At 43.0% G+C, this 19918-nt stretch overlaps 2 protein-coding genes across 2 annotated transcripts; one reads left to right on the top strand and one right to left on the bottom strand.

Moving 5' to 3' along the window:
• Positions 1–870: 870 nt before the first annotated feature.
• smim15 (small integral membrane protein 15) lies at positions 871–3025 on the top strand. The gene is made up of 2 exons (XM_030737867.1): positions 871–1026; positions 2770–3025. The coding sequence occupies exon 2, from the start codon at positions 2797–2799 to the stop codon at positions 3019–3021; it is 225 nt and encodes a 74-aa protein (XP_030593727.1). The 5' UTR covers positions 871–1026; positions 2770–2796; the 3' UTR covers positions 3022–3025.
• A 2488-nt stretch (positions 3026–5513) lies between these two features.
• ndufaf2 (NADH:ubiquinone oxidoreductase complex assembly factor 2) lies at positions 5514–19910 on the bottom strand. Its single transcript, XM_030737866.1, has 4 exons — positions 19712–19910; positions 9819–9908; positions 8787–8827; positions 5514–6091 (listed from the first exon to the last, which is right to left on the bottom strand). The coding sequence occupies exons 1-4, from the start codon at positions 19824–19826 to the stop codon at positions 5849–5851; spliced, it is 489 nt and encodes a 162-aa protein (XP_030593726.1). The 5' UTR covers positions 19827–19910; the 3' UTR covers positions 5514–5848.
• Positions 19911–19918: the final 8 nt, after the last annotated feature.

Below are 19918 nucleotides of genomic sequence, written 5' to 3' on the forward strand. Positions count from 1 at the left end.
CGACAGTTTGTTGTGATTTGGCGCTATATAAATAAAATTGAATTGAATTGAACTGAATGAAGCAACAGTGAAAGATTGTATTACTCATGTCTTTAAAGATTTTTCCCCACTTATATTGTGCCACGTTTTTTTGTTGTTGTTGTTTTTTTTTTTTTAAATAAAACTCCATTAAGAATAAAAGAAGACAAGAAAAAAAGGAGTTTCGATATTCACTGTTCTCCAAATATTTATTGCATAATTTACTACACTTACTGGACCTCTGGTCTGCTTCTGTGTGGTTTGATAGACATAATGCTACCCCCAACGAGATTAAAATTAAAATAATCTCCTATAAGCCTACACTAACTGCTACATAATTGAAAGTTTTCTTATAGACCATTTAGCAAATTAATAACGGGGCACACTCACCGAAAGAAGAAGGTCGTGTGACCTAACGTGTATGTTGTTTCAGAGCTCGTCTTGTAGTTTGTTATTATGGAGAACTACATATCCCAGTGTCTAAGGAACCCCGTCACAACCAATCACGAGTGAAAACTCAGGCTACGTTCAAATAATATTGACTGAACGGTAATTTGGAGCACTTATAGCGGGAAAAAAAAAGAAAACAAAATGTAAAAAAAATTCAGACCATTTCATATCTTTATTTGGAAAAATAAATAAATAAATAAAATAACTGCAAACATATTAAGCTGGAGCTACACTGACTTCCTAACTTACAAGCGATTCGGCTAGTTCTGCAAAAGTTACAACTTTGTGTATTTGGTATCTAACTTCTGAAAACACAACAAAGAGGCGTATTCATCTTATTTATATTTGAATATTTATTTGTATCTGGCGTCCAATGTTAATACTAGTGTTATCCACTTCAGATTAATGCATTAAAACAAACAAAAACGGACGGTCTATTCTTGGTTTTACTTTTCGCCGATATATCCTGAATGCCGCATTGCCACGCCAGTTTCACTTCCCGGAACAAGGAGGAGCTGGTAGTTTATCGCGGATACAAACGCAAGTCTTTTCATTTTGGTAAGTTCGTGCACTTTACGCCACTGGGAGTTTTATATCACTAAGTGTTATGAAAACATAAATTCGGTGGTTTGTTGCGTTTACACGCATCGTTGTCGCGCCGTTTAACCGAGAGTCAGTGCTGTTGCTTCGAAAAGTCGGGCCTTATGCACGAATGGGTTAGCTAGCGGCAATAGAAATGAAACTAAATCTTTCATCCGGATCAAAGAAATTCACATCTGTTCCTACATGCACGCAAATTAAAATCGCTAGCTTAGCTTGATGATTTAATATTGTAGCTAGAGTCAGTGGTTAGTTAGTTAGCGTGTTAGTTAGCCGATGGTCATTAGCTGTTAGTGAGGCGCTGGTCGGACCTTCCCGTTGAATGGCTCCCTAAACCCTTTTTACTCAGTCATAGGAGCGATGCCATTGAACGAAACAGTGGCAGTTCAAGTCTTTTGGGTTAACTTCCGTTATGTAACAGATAATCCAAGTCCGGTTGACATTTTTGTGTGACTGTAATCAGACATTAAAGAAGGACGCTGGCTCTCAATTATCCTTTGGCGGTTAACTACAGCCCAGCTGGTCCGTGTACAGTGAAGGAACTAAGCCTCTGTTGTCGTATTTGAGAAAAATCCGTGTATTGTCCTTTTGTTTATGACAGTTTGACAAAGTTAGCCGCTATGTTTGGGTAAAAGGACCACAAAACTAAAAAAACAGATCCTCATAACAAAATTGTCTGGTTACAGCAGCATTTAGTTCAGTTGTCGCTTTTGGATTAAAGTGTTTGCTTTTTAAACTCTGGCCTTGTTTTTCTGCCCGAGGTCAACACAAACAGAAAGTGTATGGGGTGGGATGAGACAGCAGGAAATGTAAAGATCTCCCAAGGAGAGGGGAGAAGGCATCTGATGATCTTCTGGGCGGTGGTGGCAACCCAGAATGGGTCTTATTGCCCATCACAACAATAAATAACAGTTAATAAATAGTTAAAAGCCAGTTAGCTTACAACCTCTTTGTTTTTCTGTCAATCAGTCATAAGCTGTCATAAGCTGTGTGTGTATATATATATATATATATATATATATATATATATATATATATATATATATATATATATATATATATAGTTAGGTAGGCATCTAGGCTTATCACTCATCATGATCACCTTCTGTGTATAATGCATTGCAACTTGAGTTGCCTGCCTGAATAGCTCACTGGCTTCCCTCCATTTATTCTGTTCTAGATTTTACCTTGCCTGTTTATAAAATATTGAGAAATATTATATAACTAATAATGTACTAAGTGTTTTACATCATGGGTTTATGAGAACATTGGATAATTTTTTCATGCATCAATAAAAGAAAGTACTATACCATTGTCAGATGATATATTTACTAGTTAAAATAACGATTGATAATCTTGTTGATTTACTGTATTTTTAAGACAACTCAGCTCATTAAGCTCAGCAAGTACTAAATGGTATCTGTGTTGATTTAAGGGTCTGTTGTAATATTGCCAAGTTGCTATCTGTGAAATCAGTAGTTCACAAACCTTATGATGATATAAAGGAGAGAAGTGCAACTAAGACTTAATTTGTTCCTTAATATAATAATCTATAAACTATTCTATATTTAAGTTTTCTATAAAAGCACTCTGTGAAAGTTGCCCATAAAGCTTACTTGCCATCTCCTAATATCTTTATATACATTTATGTTTTGCATATCACAGATATTCACAGCTTTCTCTGATGGTCTTCTATCGCAGGTCTAAGCCTCATCGTTCCTGAACAGGATGATTGACATGCGAGCTTGGGCAGAGTATGTGGTGGAGTGGGCTGCCAAAGACCCCTATGGTTTTCTCACAACTATCATACTGGCTCTCACCCCACTCTTCATTGCCAGCGCACTTCTGTCCTGGAAGCTGGCCAAGATGATCGAGGCACGTGACCGAGAGCAGAAGAAGAAGCAGAAACGTCAGGAAAACATAGCCAAGGCCAAGAGGACCAAGAAAGACTGAGCCGGCGAGAGCTAGTATGGGGGCATTGCAAAGGACGAGCAAACCATCACGTTCACGGCCCGCCTTTTGTGACACGGTGTCCTTCCTTGTCCCAGCCCTACTGTCAGCGCAGGGCCACTACGCCTCATGTCCAGGGTAGGAGGAGGGATGTTGGCCCCACAGACTTAACAGTGCTGAGATGGACAGTACTGCCCGGAGGAAGCTTGTCCCAGTGGGACTTTGATCAGCAAGAGCACAGTAGTCATCTGTGTAATGTTTTTACACAGAGACCTGCTGTTATATCGTGCAGCTGTTGCAACACCTTGCATTCCATTGTTGGCATCCCTGTTCTGCTGAAATGATGACATAATGAGAATAATGGAACTTTTTCAGCTTGGTAACTTGCAAGCTATCCAAATGATTACTTTCTAATCAATAAAATTTTCACGGTTGCTAAGAAAATTTCCTTTTTTTGGATTTAATATTGGGCTATGTGCTTCTTGATTTCATACACATAGACAGTACTCATCCATCAACACTGAACCAGAGTGCTGGTAATAAAATAAGTTTCTACAAATTCAGCAAAATTAGGCAGACAAATGAGTAGCAATCACTTGTGTTTTGAAGTTGCATGAACGGTACGGTAATGTACAGTAAGAGGAAAGCAAGTGGATTTAGGGTTAATACTCCTGCATATGTAAGGTCCCATTATTGATTATGGAGTTCTAAAACACAGAATACATATAGAAGCATCCAAACAAAGCAGAATGTCAAAAAAAAAACAAAAAAAAAAAAAACAGGACAACTCTGCACACTACAGTTGTGAAAAACCAAATGTGCCTTTATTAAATATTGATTCAAAGGGAGTAAACCTGGATTAGTTTGGCAAACTTTTCATGTTATCCAAACAACTCTTGTGTTTCGTAGACTATGTTCTTAATTTTGATGCAAAGACTCGCTCATTTTAATAGACTTTTTTTTTTGTCTATAAATTGAGTTACCTTCACTGTGATTCAGTGTTGTAATAACATTCAAAAGTCCACAGGGGGTGGTACTTTAATGGGTGGCTACTGAATTTCTGGAGTACTTGTGAGCCTGTAAAGAAGACATTTTAGCATAACTATTTTCTGTTTTTTAGTCAAAGTGTTACATCTCTGTGTTCAGAGTTGGTTCAAGCATAAAAGGGATCCTAACTCAAGGAGTGAACCAGTGTTGTGTCTATACATAAGAGAAAATATTTTAAATTGTACCTTTTAGGCACTTTGTTACTAGCAGCCTGTCACAAAAAGACATGATTTGTTCCCAACACAGTTTGACAGGTATAAAATAGTATTTTTGCACCAAGGTGATTCCCGGAGAACCTTTAGCTGAAAACTTGGTACATTTCAGTATGGTGTACAGTGTGGTCTTAAAAAATCTGAGGAAACTGGACAAAAAAAAAAAAAATGAAGTGGCAGCCCTAAAAAAATTACAGCAGATGAACAGTACCTGAAAGTCATCTTTGAGAAATAGAAGAAAATCCAGCAAAGACCTGACAGGACCTGAGAGATACATCTGGCCCTTCAGTTGACTCATCTATTGTTTGCCAGAGCCTCATCAGAGATGGTCTCAGTGGAAGGGTGGCTGTCAGGAATCGATTCTTAAAGGAGGGAAATAGGAATGAAAGGCTGAGATATTACACAAGAACTGGACTGCAAATCAGGCCTCATGGAGTGATTAATCCAAATTTGACATTTCTGGTTCAAATCATTGTCAGTATGTACACAGTAAAGTTAGCATAGAGGTACACCACGTGGAGGCTCTGTCATGATTTGGAGCTGCATTTCAGCCCATGGTGTTGGGGAAAATTAGTCGAGTTATAAATGCAGAAAAGTGCTGAGATTTTGATCCACTATGCAACAGTGGATTCATTTCTCAGCATGAAAATGATCCCAAACACACTGCGCCGATGCAGTAAAAGCATACCTGGATAGAAAAACATACAGTGGAAGACTATCAGTCGCAGATTGGCCACACCAGAGGCCGGACCTCAACATTACTGAAGCAGTGTGGGGTCATCTTGACAGAAAATGGAACAAATGGCAGCCAACATCTAAAGAAGAGCTTTGAATATCATTCAAGAAATCTGGAGAACCATTCCTGAAGACTATTTAAAGAAATTATAAGAACATTTTAAGAGAGTTCAGGCTATGTTGAAGAATAAAGGTGGTCATACCAAATTTTGACTTTCAAGCTCATTAGAACTGTACAAACTGTTTTTGCCTTATATACTGTATTTGCATAGGTTTGCACGTTTCAATAAACTTAAACTTCACACTTTCCTAGCAAAATCAAAAATAATTCAGGGGTAGCTCATGACTTTTGCACAGTGCTGTATGCCTGCCTAACATATACTAGCACAAGAACTAAGAGAAGAATGAATCAATAAACTGAAACATTATTCATTCTTGTTTGTGATCTTCAAACAAATGATGATAAACATTAGACATTAGCATTTTAATGAAACCATATTTAATATTTATTTCACTTTCAAACATGTTTGTAGTTGTACTCGCTACAATTCATTAATTTTGTTCTGTTCTTTATCATTCAGTCTTTCATTCACATGAACTTACTGCCATCAGTTAAAGCCAGCTTCAAGATAAGTGATGGATGCTCTTCTGTGTACATACAATATAGACAGAGAGGCAAGAAAAGAAGAACCCCCTTTATAATGTAGTGCAGTCTGGTAATACACAGGTCAAAATTTATGGGGATGATCACTTGGACTACATTCTACTGAAAGGAATTTCCAATATTAAATCTCAAAGAATTTTATCGCAGGGCCCTTCTTGTGGATTGGATTAGTCTATTTCTTGGAAGTAGGCATCCAGGAGCCAGGCTGGAATGTGTTTGCAGTGCTGGTCGGTTCCTCACTGAACTCTTCCTTGCCGAAGCTGGTGGCAGATGCATGGCCCTTGGCCACAGTCCTAGTAGGAGTTGCCACCAGACCTTCCTTGTACTCCTTAGCCAGCAGAGCCTGATCTTTCTCCTCCACCTCCCTGGCCTTTGCTTTTACCTGCTCCCTGCTGGACTCATTCTTCAGCAGCTCCTATAAAATGTACAAACACACATGGTTACTCAGATCTTTTTAATACCACACACAATGCAGCTGAACACCCTTTGAAATGTCACATAATAATGGAAAACCCAGTTTTTTTATTCTTTGCTCTGCATGATGTCAGAGTGGACATTCTTGATGCAGTGAGTTTAGGCAAACAGTTCTGTCTTTGAGCACAGAAACCCCAACTACCATTAATGTTCCAATCTCTTGTTTGCTATGGGGCAGCCAATCAGAGGAAAGTTGGCTTAAACAGAAATCTGACTCATGCAAAACTACTGAAGCAGATTCTAACAATAAAAATATGGAAAGAAGGATGATAGTTGAAATGAATTCAATTTAGTCAATTTTATTGACTAAAATTGAGAGTTTCCTATAAGTGAGCATTCTACTTATGCCGGCCAGCAGTGTTTGCTGCAGGTTTGATTTGGCTCAGCGAGACTCAAAGAAAGAAACAAAGAAAGACTGAAGATAAAAAAAAAAAAGTTCTAGTTTATGACTGTGTAACACACTACTCTTTGGAACCACTTAAAAATAAATTACAATAATTTTACATCATTACATTAATATATTGCATTATTATATTTTGGAAAATATACATCAAACAGAACTTTTTGCTTTAATTAAGTATATTAAAGTCAGTTTTTGGAAACCTGGGATCGGTCCACCACGGCCTCTGCCCCTGACTGCTGTTAAATACACAATGCACTGAACCCCTACAGTCCCTCCTGTGGGTGGTGGGCCCACAGAGGGCAGACCCATATAGCTGTTTCAGGTTAAGCCCAGCCACCAGATTCTCACTCTTGAACCCGGCTCCAGGGTGGAACCCCAGTTCACCCTGCCTGGGACAGGGTGAACTGGTCGTAGGGGTTTTCTGAATCATTCTTCATCTGGACCTTCTGGACCAGGCTGCCTTGGGAGACTGTACATAGGGGCATACTTAAAGACATAGCTCCTGAGGGCACACAAACCCCTTCACCGTGACAAGGTCACAATTCACAGACTCAAGGTGGTTTGGGCATCTAACAAGGATGCCTCCTGGACATCTCCAAGATCAGGCAGACATGCTACAGAGATTATATCTCTCAGCTTACTTTCTCAACACCTCAGCATCCCCCTGAATGAGCTGGAGGAGGCGGCCCCATGGCCCAAACCCAGATAGGTGGCAGAAAATGAATGGATGAATGGAAGTATGTTAAATAACAAACAAATCAAAATGCACAGTCATTTAAAAATAGAAAAGCGGAATAATGCAGCCCTGCTGCTATTTTACTACTACTAGTATTTTAAAAGCACAGGCGGTATGGTAAAATCTCTGACACTTGATCCATTTGCATCACACAACCTACTGGACATCATCTGATTGTGGTGTCGGAAACGTTGAGCTGGCAGTTTCACGAAGATCGGAAAATCTGAGTATGTCCTTAAGATTACTTGCTGGAAACTCCAAACTCTCCTGCAAAACTCAAGCGGTGATAATTTCCACTCCTTAATCAACTATCTCTGTTTCGTCTTAGAGCACCAACTGCCCACCAGTCAAAGTTGAAGAGAAATTAAGCTGCGCTGGGAAGCTTCCAGGAACAAATGTGCGTATGTGTCCAATATGAAGTAGGGCATTCACCAGAAGAATAACAAACGTGTTCTGTTAACCTGGATTGGTCCAATAAACCCTGGTTAAAAATGTAGTACTTGGAACAGATCGGTAAGCTAACATGACAGGAGGCATTCACAATATAAACCATTCCATGGAAACAGTTATAAACTGGTCACAGTCCGCTGGTGGAATAGTTACCCACTTGAGCCGCTGTTAGTGTCCAGTGATGTTAGCCTCGCCCTAGCTCAAGGAGCCAGAAAGGAAGGGAGGAATGGGCATAATGCTGTTGTGTGCTGGCAGAAATGAAGGACTGGAAAAGAGAGGGGAGAGCTGTGGCCAAAAAGCCCTGCTTTGGGGAGGGAGACAAACATACTGAGCTGCTTTTCCAGCCTGTTAATGACAGGATTTAATCCAATCAATTTATGTCGGCTTGGACCGGGAAAAGAGGGAGCGTGACAAGGGGTAGGGTAATGTGCTGGGAGTGAAGCCTTGGCCACATCAACACTGTCCAGCTGTCGATGGCAGCTATTGGGCAGACGCAAGGCAGAAAATTGGAAGAGAATGTTCTGGCAATAGAGGCAGGGGATGGCATTGGCTACTGGCAGGGAGAGTGGACAGAGAGATAGAAAGAGTGCCTGGGTATTGGCCTTCCAAGGGATTTCCTATAGACCTACATTTCACAGGCCAAATAATTTCCAGCATTCTCACATTTAAAGAGCAATAAACCCAGTGAGAGGTACACAAGGGGGAAAAACTGCACTCCTTCACCATTCCCATCTCAGAGGCTGCCAGAAATAAAACACAAAAAGGCGAAATGCAGGCTTCTGCTGGAAAAAAAAGAAAGTAAACTAGGACATGGTGTCAGTAAGCCCCTTGTTCAGAGGCTGATATTGCTCTCAGCCTCACCATCAATGCACTTCAGCTGCTGTTTATTTTAACACCTGTCCCCCAAAGTTCCTGGATTCAGATCGAGACTGTAAGATAAAACAAATCAAAGCCTATTCCTTTCCATCTTTGCTTCTTTCCCTCCCTTGTAACCGGTCCCCCAGAGTCCAACCATCAGCACAGCAGGGAGGCTGGGTGGAGACGTACCTCGATGGAGGGGGGCTCCTTCCGTCTGCCTCGGATCCAAGCTGGAGGAGAAGGAGGAGGAGGAGGAGGAGGAGAAGAGAGGAGGAATAAAAAAAAAAAAAAAGTGAGAACACCCACACAAACATATGCTGCACAAACACAACCTGCAGTCATATTTAAAAGTAGGGGCCCTTCAGTAGCTCAGCGTAACTACTGGGTAACCAAACTAGCTCGGGCACTTTATGCAGGGTTTCAAATTTGTTTTGTTTCATTTCACTTAGTAAACTATAGGGAAAACATCCAGAGCTATACACACGGTAAACTCAAAACATTAATACTGCTTTAGTTTAGGCAGAGCGGGGCCATCGGGTACTGTGTCTCAGAAGGGAAAGTGCGGATCTGCTCTGATCTTTGAATTTGAAAGTACACACTCTGTCATTCTTCATCAGTACCTCTGTCCTTCTTCTTCCTCCTGAGCAGAACTGTGTCTGTCTGTCATCTTCTTCTTTTCTTTTTAAGAAGCTCTATTTTGGCTGAGCTGGCTGCACAGCACAGAAGGGTAAAGGGAGCCAGCAAGAAAGAGCGAGAGAGAGATTTTGTAACTCTTCCTCCAGCTAGCACGGGGATTCTGGGCCTCTTTTATCCCTTTCTTATTTGCATCCTGATGAAAATGCATGAGGGATGGGGCGAAGCAGGATGAGGGGTTTAAGGTGGATAAAGCCAGTCTGAGACAGAGGGAACAGTTTGTATCCAGTTGTAAAAAATTTGAAACACTATTTTATGGTACGGTTGTATAACACCAGCAGAAGGCATCTTTGATAAACTCATGAATACGCTTTTCACAAACCCCCATCCCATCTTGTAGTTGGGGGGGGTTCAGTGGATTAGCCTAGGCCCCAAAAGATGCAACCATGAATATGTCATTCCAGTTTATTTGTGCAGCACTTTTTTTTTTTTATAAACTCTGCTGGATAGCTCTTTTGTAAACATTGCCATTTATCCATGTTAGTGATAGTTAAAATATGTAACAGTGATGCTGCAGTCCAGCCTTACCGTCCCACTCCATCGGAATGCTGTCTTCCATATATTCATATTCTTTAGGATTGGCTGCCTCTACTATCCGCTTGGCACGGACAATCCTTCCTGGAAAAAAAAAAAAAGACAGCATGAGGAAACAAGAGTGAGATAGAGATGCCCAACAACGATGCATACAAAATGCGAAGGACTACAAAACAAACACAAAGCGCAGACACAATGCTCACAGTCTCCTGCTCACACAGATACAGACAGACACACAAATACACAGAGGAATGACAGCGCTGTGACAGGCCATGGATGATTACCTCGCGGCCCTCGGGCCCTTCTTCTCAGATCTTGCTGAGTGGCTCCAAATCTGGGCTAAGCCTTTATGCAAATCAGCCTTCCTTTAAACCAACCAACCACAGCCCCCCGCACTGACAGCCTCTTCCAATCACAGCGCTCCGGCTAACAATGCCCTCCAAAATCAACATCAAGCTGAGCAGGAGACAAAAGAGGTCAGATATGACAGAGAACAGGAGAGGCACGGGCTGCGTGGAATATTAAGTGCTCCTTTCCCTATCTGTATACAGCACAACGCTCGCTAGCAGCAAGGCCATCGCCAATTATTTTGGACAAATCTGCTGATTAGACAAGTCGGGCTGGCACACAATGACATGGAGACGGATGCTGGGGGGGGGGGGGGGGGGGGGGGGGGGGGGCAAAGGAAAGAGATATAGACAGAATAAGAGAGCAAGAGAATTAAAAAGACCCAGTTGTGATATGTCTTTGGGTGGTGCTACAGAGCATCACACAGTGTTCACTAATAACAAGTGCTGTGTTTCCATAGTTTCTCCTCACAGGTAGCCGGATGTCTATCCATCGCTTCCATCCCTCTGAGAAATGATGAGGCAAAAGAAGGAGGGGGGGGGGGGGGGGGGGGGTAGAAGGAGGGAGAGGGAGAGTGATGATGCATGGCAAACATGGCTAGAAGGAGAGAAATGGATGGGCAAGGAAAACAACACGCTCCAAAACACAGACAATCTGTCAGGAATCCATCACAGTTTCTCTGCAGCTGACTGGACATGGACAAATGGAGGCAACCACCTCCATGCACACTGCAGACTGATGGCCTTAATGTTTACTTCAGCCATAACAGATAGCTATGGCACTGGGACGGATAAATGATGGCATCCCGAAAAAAAAAAAAAAAACCCAGAAAGTGTCGACTGTGTGGTTGTTTCACTTGTGTCACTGAAATGTATTTGTCCAGTTCAGACTCATTTCAGTGAAGACAAAAGCATTTTTCACACATGTGCCCTTCTGTAATTATGCCTTATGAGGATGATTCCTTTCCATACTTTATCCAGCCTATATAGTAATCAGGTCATCTAATTAGGCTACTATTGCTTCGGTTCTGCCTTGGTTCCCACTAGATCGTCACTATAGGGCCCCACAGGCTCCAGTTCTGCAGCTTTATTTTAGTGATATCCAGGTCTGACAAAACACTGTATTCTTTCACCCCAAAAAAAAAGCAGGCCCAGCAATGTGCAAAAAAAAAAAAAAAAAAAAAAAAACACCCCCAAAAAACACTCACTTGTTTACATGTATGCCTTAAAATGTCTTCTGAGAAACAGTTTCCTCGAAACCACCCCCCCAACCCATGATAGCACAACAAAAACAACTGCCAGCAAGCAAAATGCTGTGCTCTCCAGGCAATACTAACAAATGCATTTAACAGGTATGCTAATTATGAACAGATCATATCCATATTTGCATGGGGTGTGGGTGGCAACAGACAAAAATGGTACAATTATATTACAGTCCCCACAAGCAATGTGCTTAGCTGCAGCTAATGCCTGGCTAATAAGCATAAAGAGAGGCACCCACTTTGTCTCTCTGTCTCCATCGCTCTCTGCTGGGTTGCATCTCCCCCTCTACTCTGTTACACTCCAACATGGCTGTCCTCTTGTCTTGTTGCTTTTGCAGCATGACTAAACCCCTTCCACCACGGCTTTTGTCCCTGCATTTAAATAACAAATACAGTATGTACATATATTTATGAAACACGACTGATCCTCCCACCACATACACACTGGGTGGAGGTGTGTCAGTCTGATATGGTGAATCTCCCTCTCTAGGTAATTGCTGCTCTTGAACAGCTATGAAATAAAACATATACAGGCTGTACCATACTGCCATACTGCTTTTACAAATACTGAGATAATAATAAGCAGTACTGCAACTGCAATCACTGCATATAGGCTTACTTTTTACTTAATGTAGCATAACCAAATTGGATGGCTTGGCACATTGTTTGCACTGTGAGTTCTTACCTTAAGGGGAAGACAACAACAACAAAATTACCATAATTACAAATTAATCTAATCTATAGTGGTAGTGTATGCGTTACCGGAGTCTATAGTCTAGACTTTAGGATTCCTCACACATACAGTCATCAGACCAGGTGTAAGTCATCTTTCTGCTTCTCACTTCAGCCCTGCACACACCTACTCCCCCACCTTTAGAGAGAGGGGGGGGGGAGGGGGGGGGGGGGGGGGGTGAGGTATGAAGGGTGTTAGGAGATCTCCATCTCAGAGGGCCCCCTTGTGACAGGTCTGCCTTCTCATCACTCACTAGGGGAAACCTACTTACCAGTCAAATGCACACCCACGCGAACACACGCATACCCACAACTGGCTAGAGAGCAGGCAGATTAACCTGAGGGACAGGAGCGAGGACGCTGCCTCTTACCGTGAAGGACAAACGCAGCACTGCGTTGGAGAAGGGGAGGGGCCAGCGGCAAGAGGAATGAAATCCCACTGCATAAATATTCATGAGCCATCTCACCTGTCTGAACGCGACTCATCTGTGAGCCTAGCTGTGGAACCTGTGGGGGAGGGATGGGAGAGGAAAGGAAGGAAGGAAGGAAGGGAGGAGACGGGGGGAAGCAGGATGGGTGAGGGGTTGCTGTGGCAGCCGCACTTCAATCCTTCCCACTCGTTAAAATAAGACATGATGCGCTCCGAGGGCTGCTCTTTGAACCCTGAACACACCCCGCTAAACTCCATCACCTGCCTTAACATACACACTCATACGCCCCCGCGCACAAAACCCCCAACTTCACACATCAGCTCCCAGGTGAGTACTGCTGAGGGCGACCTGAGAGGTTTTTCACCTCCACAATGTCATTCCAGGCATCTTGTGCTGTCTCTTCCACTGCATACTTTCCTCCTGCACTCTGTTTTTCATTACAGACGCAGATGTCAAGGGAACACACTCCGATTAGCAACATCCGGGTAACGAGAGTCCTTTAACATAGACAGGATGCAACAGAATGAGCTCTCTGCATCTGACCCCAGCTGCTGGGTCTGAACAGAGTGCAATGCAGACACACACACACACACACACAAAAAAAAGCTTCCAACTGCAACAACGTGTCAGCAGACAGAAGCTTTCTCAGTCTTCGTGCTTGTGGGAGGTGAAGCAGAGAGTTTCAGACCTGCTGCAGTGGAGAAACAAAAAGCAGAAGCAGCGAGCAGTATTTGAGCCTGGTTTATTCCGCTCCAACTGAGCTGTGCTGCCGGAGAGGGATGGGGGACCAGTACATGCATCGTAATGGACAGCTTTATGAAGATGGAGTGATCCGATAAGCATCAGTGATACAAGGGCAAGCAGGTACCAATATGGACAGCCTCTTCCCCCTCTCTCTCCCCCTTCACTCCAATTTCTTTCCCTGGGAAAAAAAAAATGGAGGGGATGTGTGAGGCCTGTAACCATGGTTACCCATTAGCCCAGAGCCAAGTGATGCGGGATGAGGTTTAGAGGGAAAAGGCCAGTGGCTGCTTTGCATCAGTTCTGCTGAGAGGAGGAGCTTAGGTGTAAAGTAGGCCTGATGCCGCTTTTCAGTTTTATTCAGCCCTCATTCTGTTTGTCCCTGTCGCTGTCGATCCCGCTGAGGCTTGAGCTCCTCACTGCAGAACAGAGGAGAATAATTCATATCGAAGTCATAACGTCCTGAAAGGAATACTTCAATTTCCCCTGAGTTTTTACTTTTAACTAGAGGCTCAGGGCTAGAGGAGATACCGTGGCCCCGTTTGCCCAAGACCACCCATATTCAAGTTTCCTCCCTGCCCAGTGGACTATAAAAAAGGAATGTGGAGAGCCAGGAAGTCAGCATCCTTTGTGAGGCCGTGGAGCGGTGTGGACCCCCTTTCTTCCTCAGCAGCTCCTCAGAGGCCCATCTATGTGATGTCCATACACCAAGCTGTCCACCCCTTTCTATTCACCTGCATCACTCCCATCCAACCCCCTTCCTTTTCCCTCCGTTGCACCTTCAGTCCCCCCACTGTTTCTCTGCATTAACCTATCCCCACCTTCCCTCTCTCCCCCCCTCTAACTGCCCGCCTGTTCCACCCACTCATTTCACCCTCTTTCTGTCAGGATACCCTTCTTTCACTTTTACTCTCTCCATTCTCCCCACACTCTATAATTTCACCCCATATGTCAGCTTTCCCTTTGTTCTTTGTCACTCACTTTCCGTTACCCACCTTCTTCTCCACCCTCTGTGAGTCTCCCTCGCCCTTATCTTTTCTCCCATACTCCTTGCCTTATTTCTCTCTGCCTGTCTGCTTTATTAAAATATTCTGAATTGAATGAGCAGTGGCAGGCTGCTCGTGCGTTGGCCTGTCTGTCAGTCTTCCTGGTTGAGTTTCTGACCAACAAAGACCCCTGAGGTGTCAAAACACCTCACTGGCTATCTTATCAAATAGAGATATGACCGTGCTGGATGTGAATCACAGCTGGGTCATCTGGAAACATTTCTTTAAATCTGTTTCGTTGTCTTCCTTCTTCTGTTGGCAAGATATCAGTTTGGAAGCGGTAGAAACAATGCAGTTCATATTCAAACTTATACAGGACTACTGCAGATAGGCAGTGCTTAATGGACCTGCGAAATGCCACTTAAACCACTAATATTGGATCAAGGCCCACTTGAAATGTTCTGCCATAGAAAATAAATGTTCCCATCTCTCATTTTCAGCCTCTATCCTTTCAAATGCCTTTTTAATGAAGTAGTTAAGCCACTCCATGATGTACGACCAGATACACATACAAATACACACTTGGCAGCCATTTTTAGAGACATTAAAATGCCTAGAAGGACCCTGCCAGTATACAGCAAGATGAGCTAAAGCCTATAATGATTAAACAACCTTCATTTAAACCCCGAGCATTGCAAAGCTGCTGATCAATTAGCATGATTTACTGTGGCGTCTCTGGGCATAGCTGTACCATGGTAAACACCGACTTGGTGTCCTACTGTAGGATAGACCTTCCTTCATCACACCCTGGGGATGACTCGTGGCAGAATAAACAGCCATTTGGACCCTCGTTGCTCTCCGCTGTGACTCCTTTCCGCGGAAATATGCGGCTTGAATCAACGCTCTGATGACACACAGCCATCTGTTGTTGTCTTAAGTGTGTTAGGGCATGAAGTGGAGAGAAAACACACAATGGCAGATTTTTTTTTCTTTTCTTTTCTTTTCTTTTTTTTTTTTTTTTAAATACAAAGCAGATATTACACAAAGTGTGTAGTTGTCATTCCACTTAAACACATGCACACGCAATCACAAATGCATACACCAATGCAAAAGCGCACACCTCCTCCCTCAGTCCCCAGAGTCGCCCATCCTGAAATAGCAGAACTGAGGCCTTTTCAGTTTTTCACTTCATAGAACAGAGCTGGGGAATCAAATAAATAATAGACAAAGAAAGAGGGATAGTGATAGGACGACAAGTCAATGCATCTTTTCTCTGCAACAGCGTGGCGCACCTCTGAATCTCTTCCATTCTCCATGCAGTGTAGCGGACCAATAGATTAAAACTGCATGGCACACACTGCAAAAATGAATAGCGCTAAAAATACATCCTTTTCACTGAGACATGAAAGGAAACTGCCTTTCCCCTGTCCAGTATTGAGCAGCCATTGATTCCAAGACAAAGGCTACACCTCCTCAAAGAGGTAAGAAAAATAGCAATCATACAGGCAATTATTTTCAAATGTGCCTGCAGCGGCCGATAATGTCAGCACGCCTCTCTTCCTAAATAAAGGGAGGGAAGGCAGGCGTCAAAGCTGCAGGCCCACTGCTGAAGACAAATGAGCCCATCCACAGAATGCTTTGCTTTCATCTGGGCAGCATGACATGGTGCCCCATGCAGCGTGAGGAAGAGCTGGGCCCGGGGGAGAGATGCACACAGAAAGAAAGAATATAGATTCTCTATTTAACTCTGTGGAGACAACACCAAGGCAAAGACCTTCTAAGACCAATGGCCAGATTGCCAGTAGCTCTCTAGTAGCACTGCCACAGACAACAATCACTGGGCCTCCACAGCCTATAGCATAGTTCTTTCTATGAAGCAGCAGCACACGGTGGGCCTTTATAGCCGGACCTTTTTATAAAGACGCAGACACTCTCTCAAGGCAAGTACTTCAGACCCAGGCCTTTTTCGTTTTGATGAGGAGCAGCATCTGATGAGAAGGGGTTAGAAAGCTCTCTGCTGGGTCTAGCCCTCCTCACTGCTGAAATACTCCACTGTTTTGAATAGAAATCTTCACTGGAAATACTTCAAAGGAGGAAAATCCATCAGCAGCAATGAAAGGGAGGGGCAAGGGAGGGAAGGACTATGTGAAGGCAAATAAGAAGGGCAACCTAAGAAGAAGTTGTTGAAATCAGATAGGACAGATGCATATAAAAAAAAAAATGTTGTTTCCTTTTTCTTCTCTGTCTTAGAAACCATTACCATCCTACTACGTAAACCACCCCTGGCTGTCAGGATTGCTTATGCCCCAGATTTCTAAAGATAACAGACTGAGAGAGAGGTAGAAAATGGAGGCAGGAAAGCATGGATAAATGTAGAAATGGATGGACTGAGCACTAGGGGTGAACAAATGAACAGAAGAAGAAGGCAGAGGATGACACTCCTCACCTACATTAACTGCAACTCGTGTGCCGCAGTGGAAAGCCCCGCGGTCCATGCCTAAAGGCCCTAAGCCCATGCTTGGCCTATCAGTTTAAGATCAAAAAGAGCTCACTTTAGCAAGACATATGGACTGAATAATGCATCTGCTTTATTTCCACAAGGCTGGACAGGCTGAGTGCCAGAAATAAAAGGAAGCAAATGTGCCTGCCATATATTCCTTTATGTTTATTATGAATGTATATATGAGACTGTATACGTTCCTGTCTGGCAGTCATGATGGTGTTTGTTAGGTACCAGTTTTCCTACAAGCCAACTAACCTCTCTACTCTGTCAGTCATTGTGACGGGACAGTGAACACTTTTTTCCTGTAGCGTGCCAGAAAATGGGCTGCTGTGATGTCTCATTTGAATAGTCTGACAGCCAGGGGTAGAGAAGCGGCCTTGTAATGAATTATAAATACAAGGTTGGTGCAAGTTTTCCCCGCAAACTGCTGAGAAAAGGTGAAACACAAAGTCAAGTTCAGTCGGAAAAGAGAGCAGGCTTGCAACCTGCCAGGTATTCGTTCCTCTTCAGCAAAACAAAAACACAAACAAGCAGCTTGGTTTTTAATGTGCCTCCCTGTTTAGTTACTGTTCACCCAAAGCTAGTGAAAGAAAAACTTTATCTAGCTTGTAAAATGTGAGACCAAGAGAGGGAGACAAACACAAGCCTGTGTAGGAGTGAAAACTCTGCTCAGACACAATGATGCTGGAAAAACCTTGTGGTAAGCCAAATCAATGTGATGGTTAATCAGGAGCATCGTGTCCAAGGCAGACAAAGGTCATACTCTGTGACCTGTGATCCCTGACCTGTGGCCTATAGTCTGCACAGATATCCTGCTAAAGACAACTTAAGATGTTAGATGGGAAAGTGAGGTTTTTAGCCGGATTGTGCAAGTATGACACCAAATCACTGGAGACTTTAACAATCCATTAAGGTAGTTATGCCATCTTCTCCTAAAAAAGGTTAGAATGCCAAACAAATCACCATCTTCCTGTCCAAGACCAACCTCCATTAGCAGAAATACAGAACAGCTAAAGAAGGACTCCAGTCTGGCTACCGATACCACAAGGCTGACAAGAAAACAAGCATGTTGTTGGCTTTTTAAAGTCAGTGTGAAGGACACCACTGGCATTCCACAGGCCTGGCACGCTGCTTGGCTTGAGCATTACATACTGTAGAACTGTCATGTCTCAGTAGGGATATAAGACCTTATAAATCCTCATCATAGAGACGAGTAATCAAAACATCACTGCATTGTGTCTGCCTCTTCTTCTTCTTTCAGCTGCTCCCTTTAGGGGTCGCCTCCATCCTCCTCTGCCACACCAACCCTCTGCATGTCCTCCTTCACTACTTCTTTTCCTCCTGCCTGACAGTTTCATATTCGACATCCTTCGTCCAGTATATCCACTATCCCTCCTCTGCACACGTCCAAACCATCTCAGCCTCGCTTCTCTAACTTTGTCGCCACATCACTCACCTGAGCTGTCCCTCTGATATACTCGTAATCTTGTCCACTCTGGTCATTCCCAGCAAAAATTTTAGCATCTTCAGCTCTGCCACCTCCAGCTCTGCCTCCTGTTGTTTTGTTAGTGCCACCTTCTCCAAACCATACAACACAGCAGGTCTCTCTGCCATCTTGTAAACATTTCCTTTTTTTTTTTGCTAGCTTTCATTCATATATCACTCCTGACACTTGTCGTCACCCATTCTGCACTGCATGCGCTCTCTTGTTCACCTCTCTTGTCTCTTGTCTGTTGCTTTGGATGGTTGACCCCGGGTATTTAAACTCATCCAGGGGATATCGGACCTTATAAATACTCATTGCAGAGACAAGCAATCATTTCACCTGCAACAGCAGAACAGCCAAAAACTTATCTGCACTGTGTCTGCCAAAAATCAATAAAACCTTAAAGTAACTTGCATTTTATACAGACTGAACTTCTTTGTCTTTCAGCTATTCCCTTCAAAAGTTGCCACAATCATCTGGGTCCATCTCACCCTATCCCTGCCTATCCTCCTCTGCCACACCAACTCTTTGCATATGCTCCTTCACGACATCCATGAATCTTCTATTGAGTAGGCTATTCCAGTATGTTATTAAGACTGATCCGCCATCTAGTGGCAATCTTATAATACTGCACGCATAAAAGCTCATGAAACTTTGCAGAGAAGCACAATCCAGGGAGAGAGGAGATGTCACATAGATTGATGCAGAATACAGAGTTGTGGTCTGGGGGCTACTGAACTCACCTATAGTAGCTATATAAAAGTAAAAGAAGCAACAAATGTAACCACAGGCTAAAGACACACTGTCAAGGTCTAGGGACACAATATGTTTAATAGATGCTTTTTATAGTTATATTTACTGATCTAATAATTTCCTAAAAAGCCTCCAGTTAATCCAAACGTTGCAGCAAGAATAATAACAGGGACGAGAAAGAGTGACCATATTTCTCCCATACTGGCTTCTCTTCATCTGCTCCCTGTTAAATCCAGAATTGTCTTGAAAATCTTTCTCCCCACATACAAAAAAAAAAAAAAAAAAAAAAAAAAAAAAAAAGGGGGGGGGGGGGGGGGGGAGAGAATCCTGTACTTAATATAAGTATATAAGGCGCCTTCTTGTTGTAACCTGTCGCCATATAAATAAACTTAAACTAAATTGAATTTGACATATACATTTGCCTAACAAGCGAAAGATCCCCAGTTCGATCCCAGGAGGAGACATAAATTATTTGGAGGTTATGTCAGTAAGGGCATTCGGTGTAAAAATAACTGTCAAATCAAACATGCGGAGCTACCCGCTTTGGCGACCCCTTGTGAATATGGGAGCAGCAGAAAATAGCTTCTTTACTGATCTTCAAGTGTTAGGATTGTAGCTGCTAATTTTAGCACACATGTTATTTTACCTGTCCATGTCTTCTGCTCTGGGATAAAATAATATTTGTTCCCCAAATGATCGGCCCCGACGTAATTGCGTACCACTCCAAAGCTACGCCGTAGGATAGCAGCAATTCTACTCATCTTACAGGGCAACCCAAAGCCCCTGAATTCAGTTTGCTGTAGCTCTGTCCGCAGTCTGTCCTCTCTCGGCGATTGTTTATGCAAGTGTTCGT

This window comes from Archocentrus centrarchus, chromosome 9 (genome assembly GCF_007364275.1).
Source record: "Archocentrus centrarchus isolate MPI-CPG fArcCen1 chromosome 9, fArcCen1, whole genome shotgun sequence".
Lineage (NCBI taxonomy): Eukaryota > Metazoa > Chordata > Actinopteri > Cichliformes > Cichlidae > Archocentrus > Archocentrus centrarchus.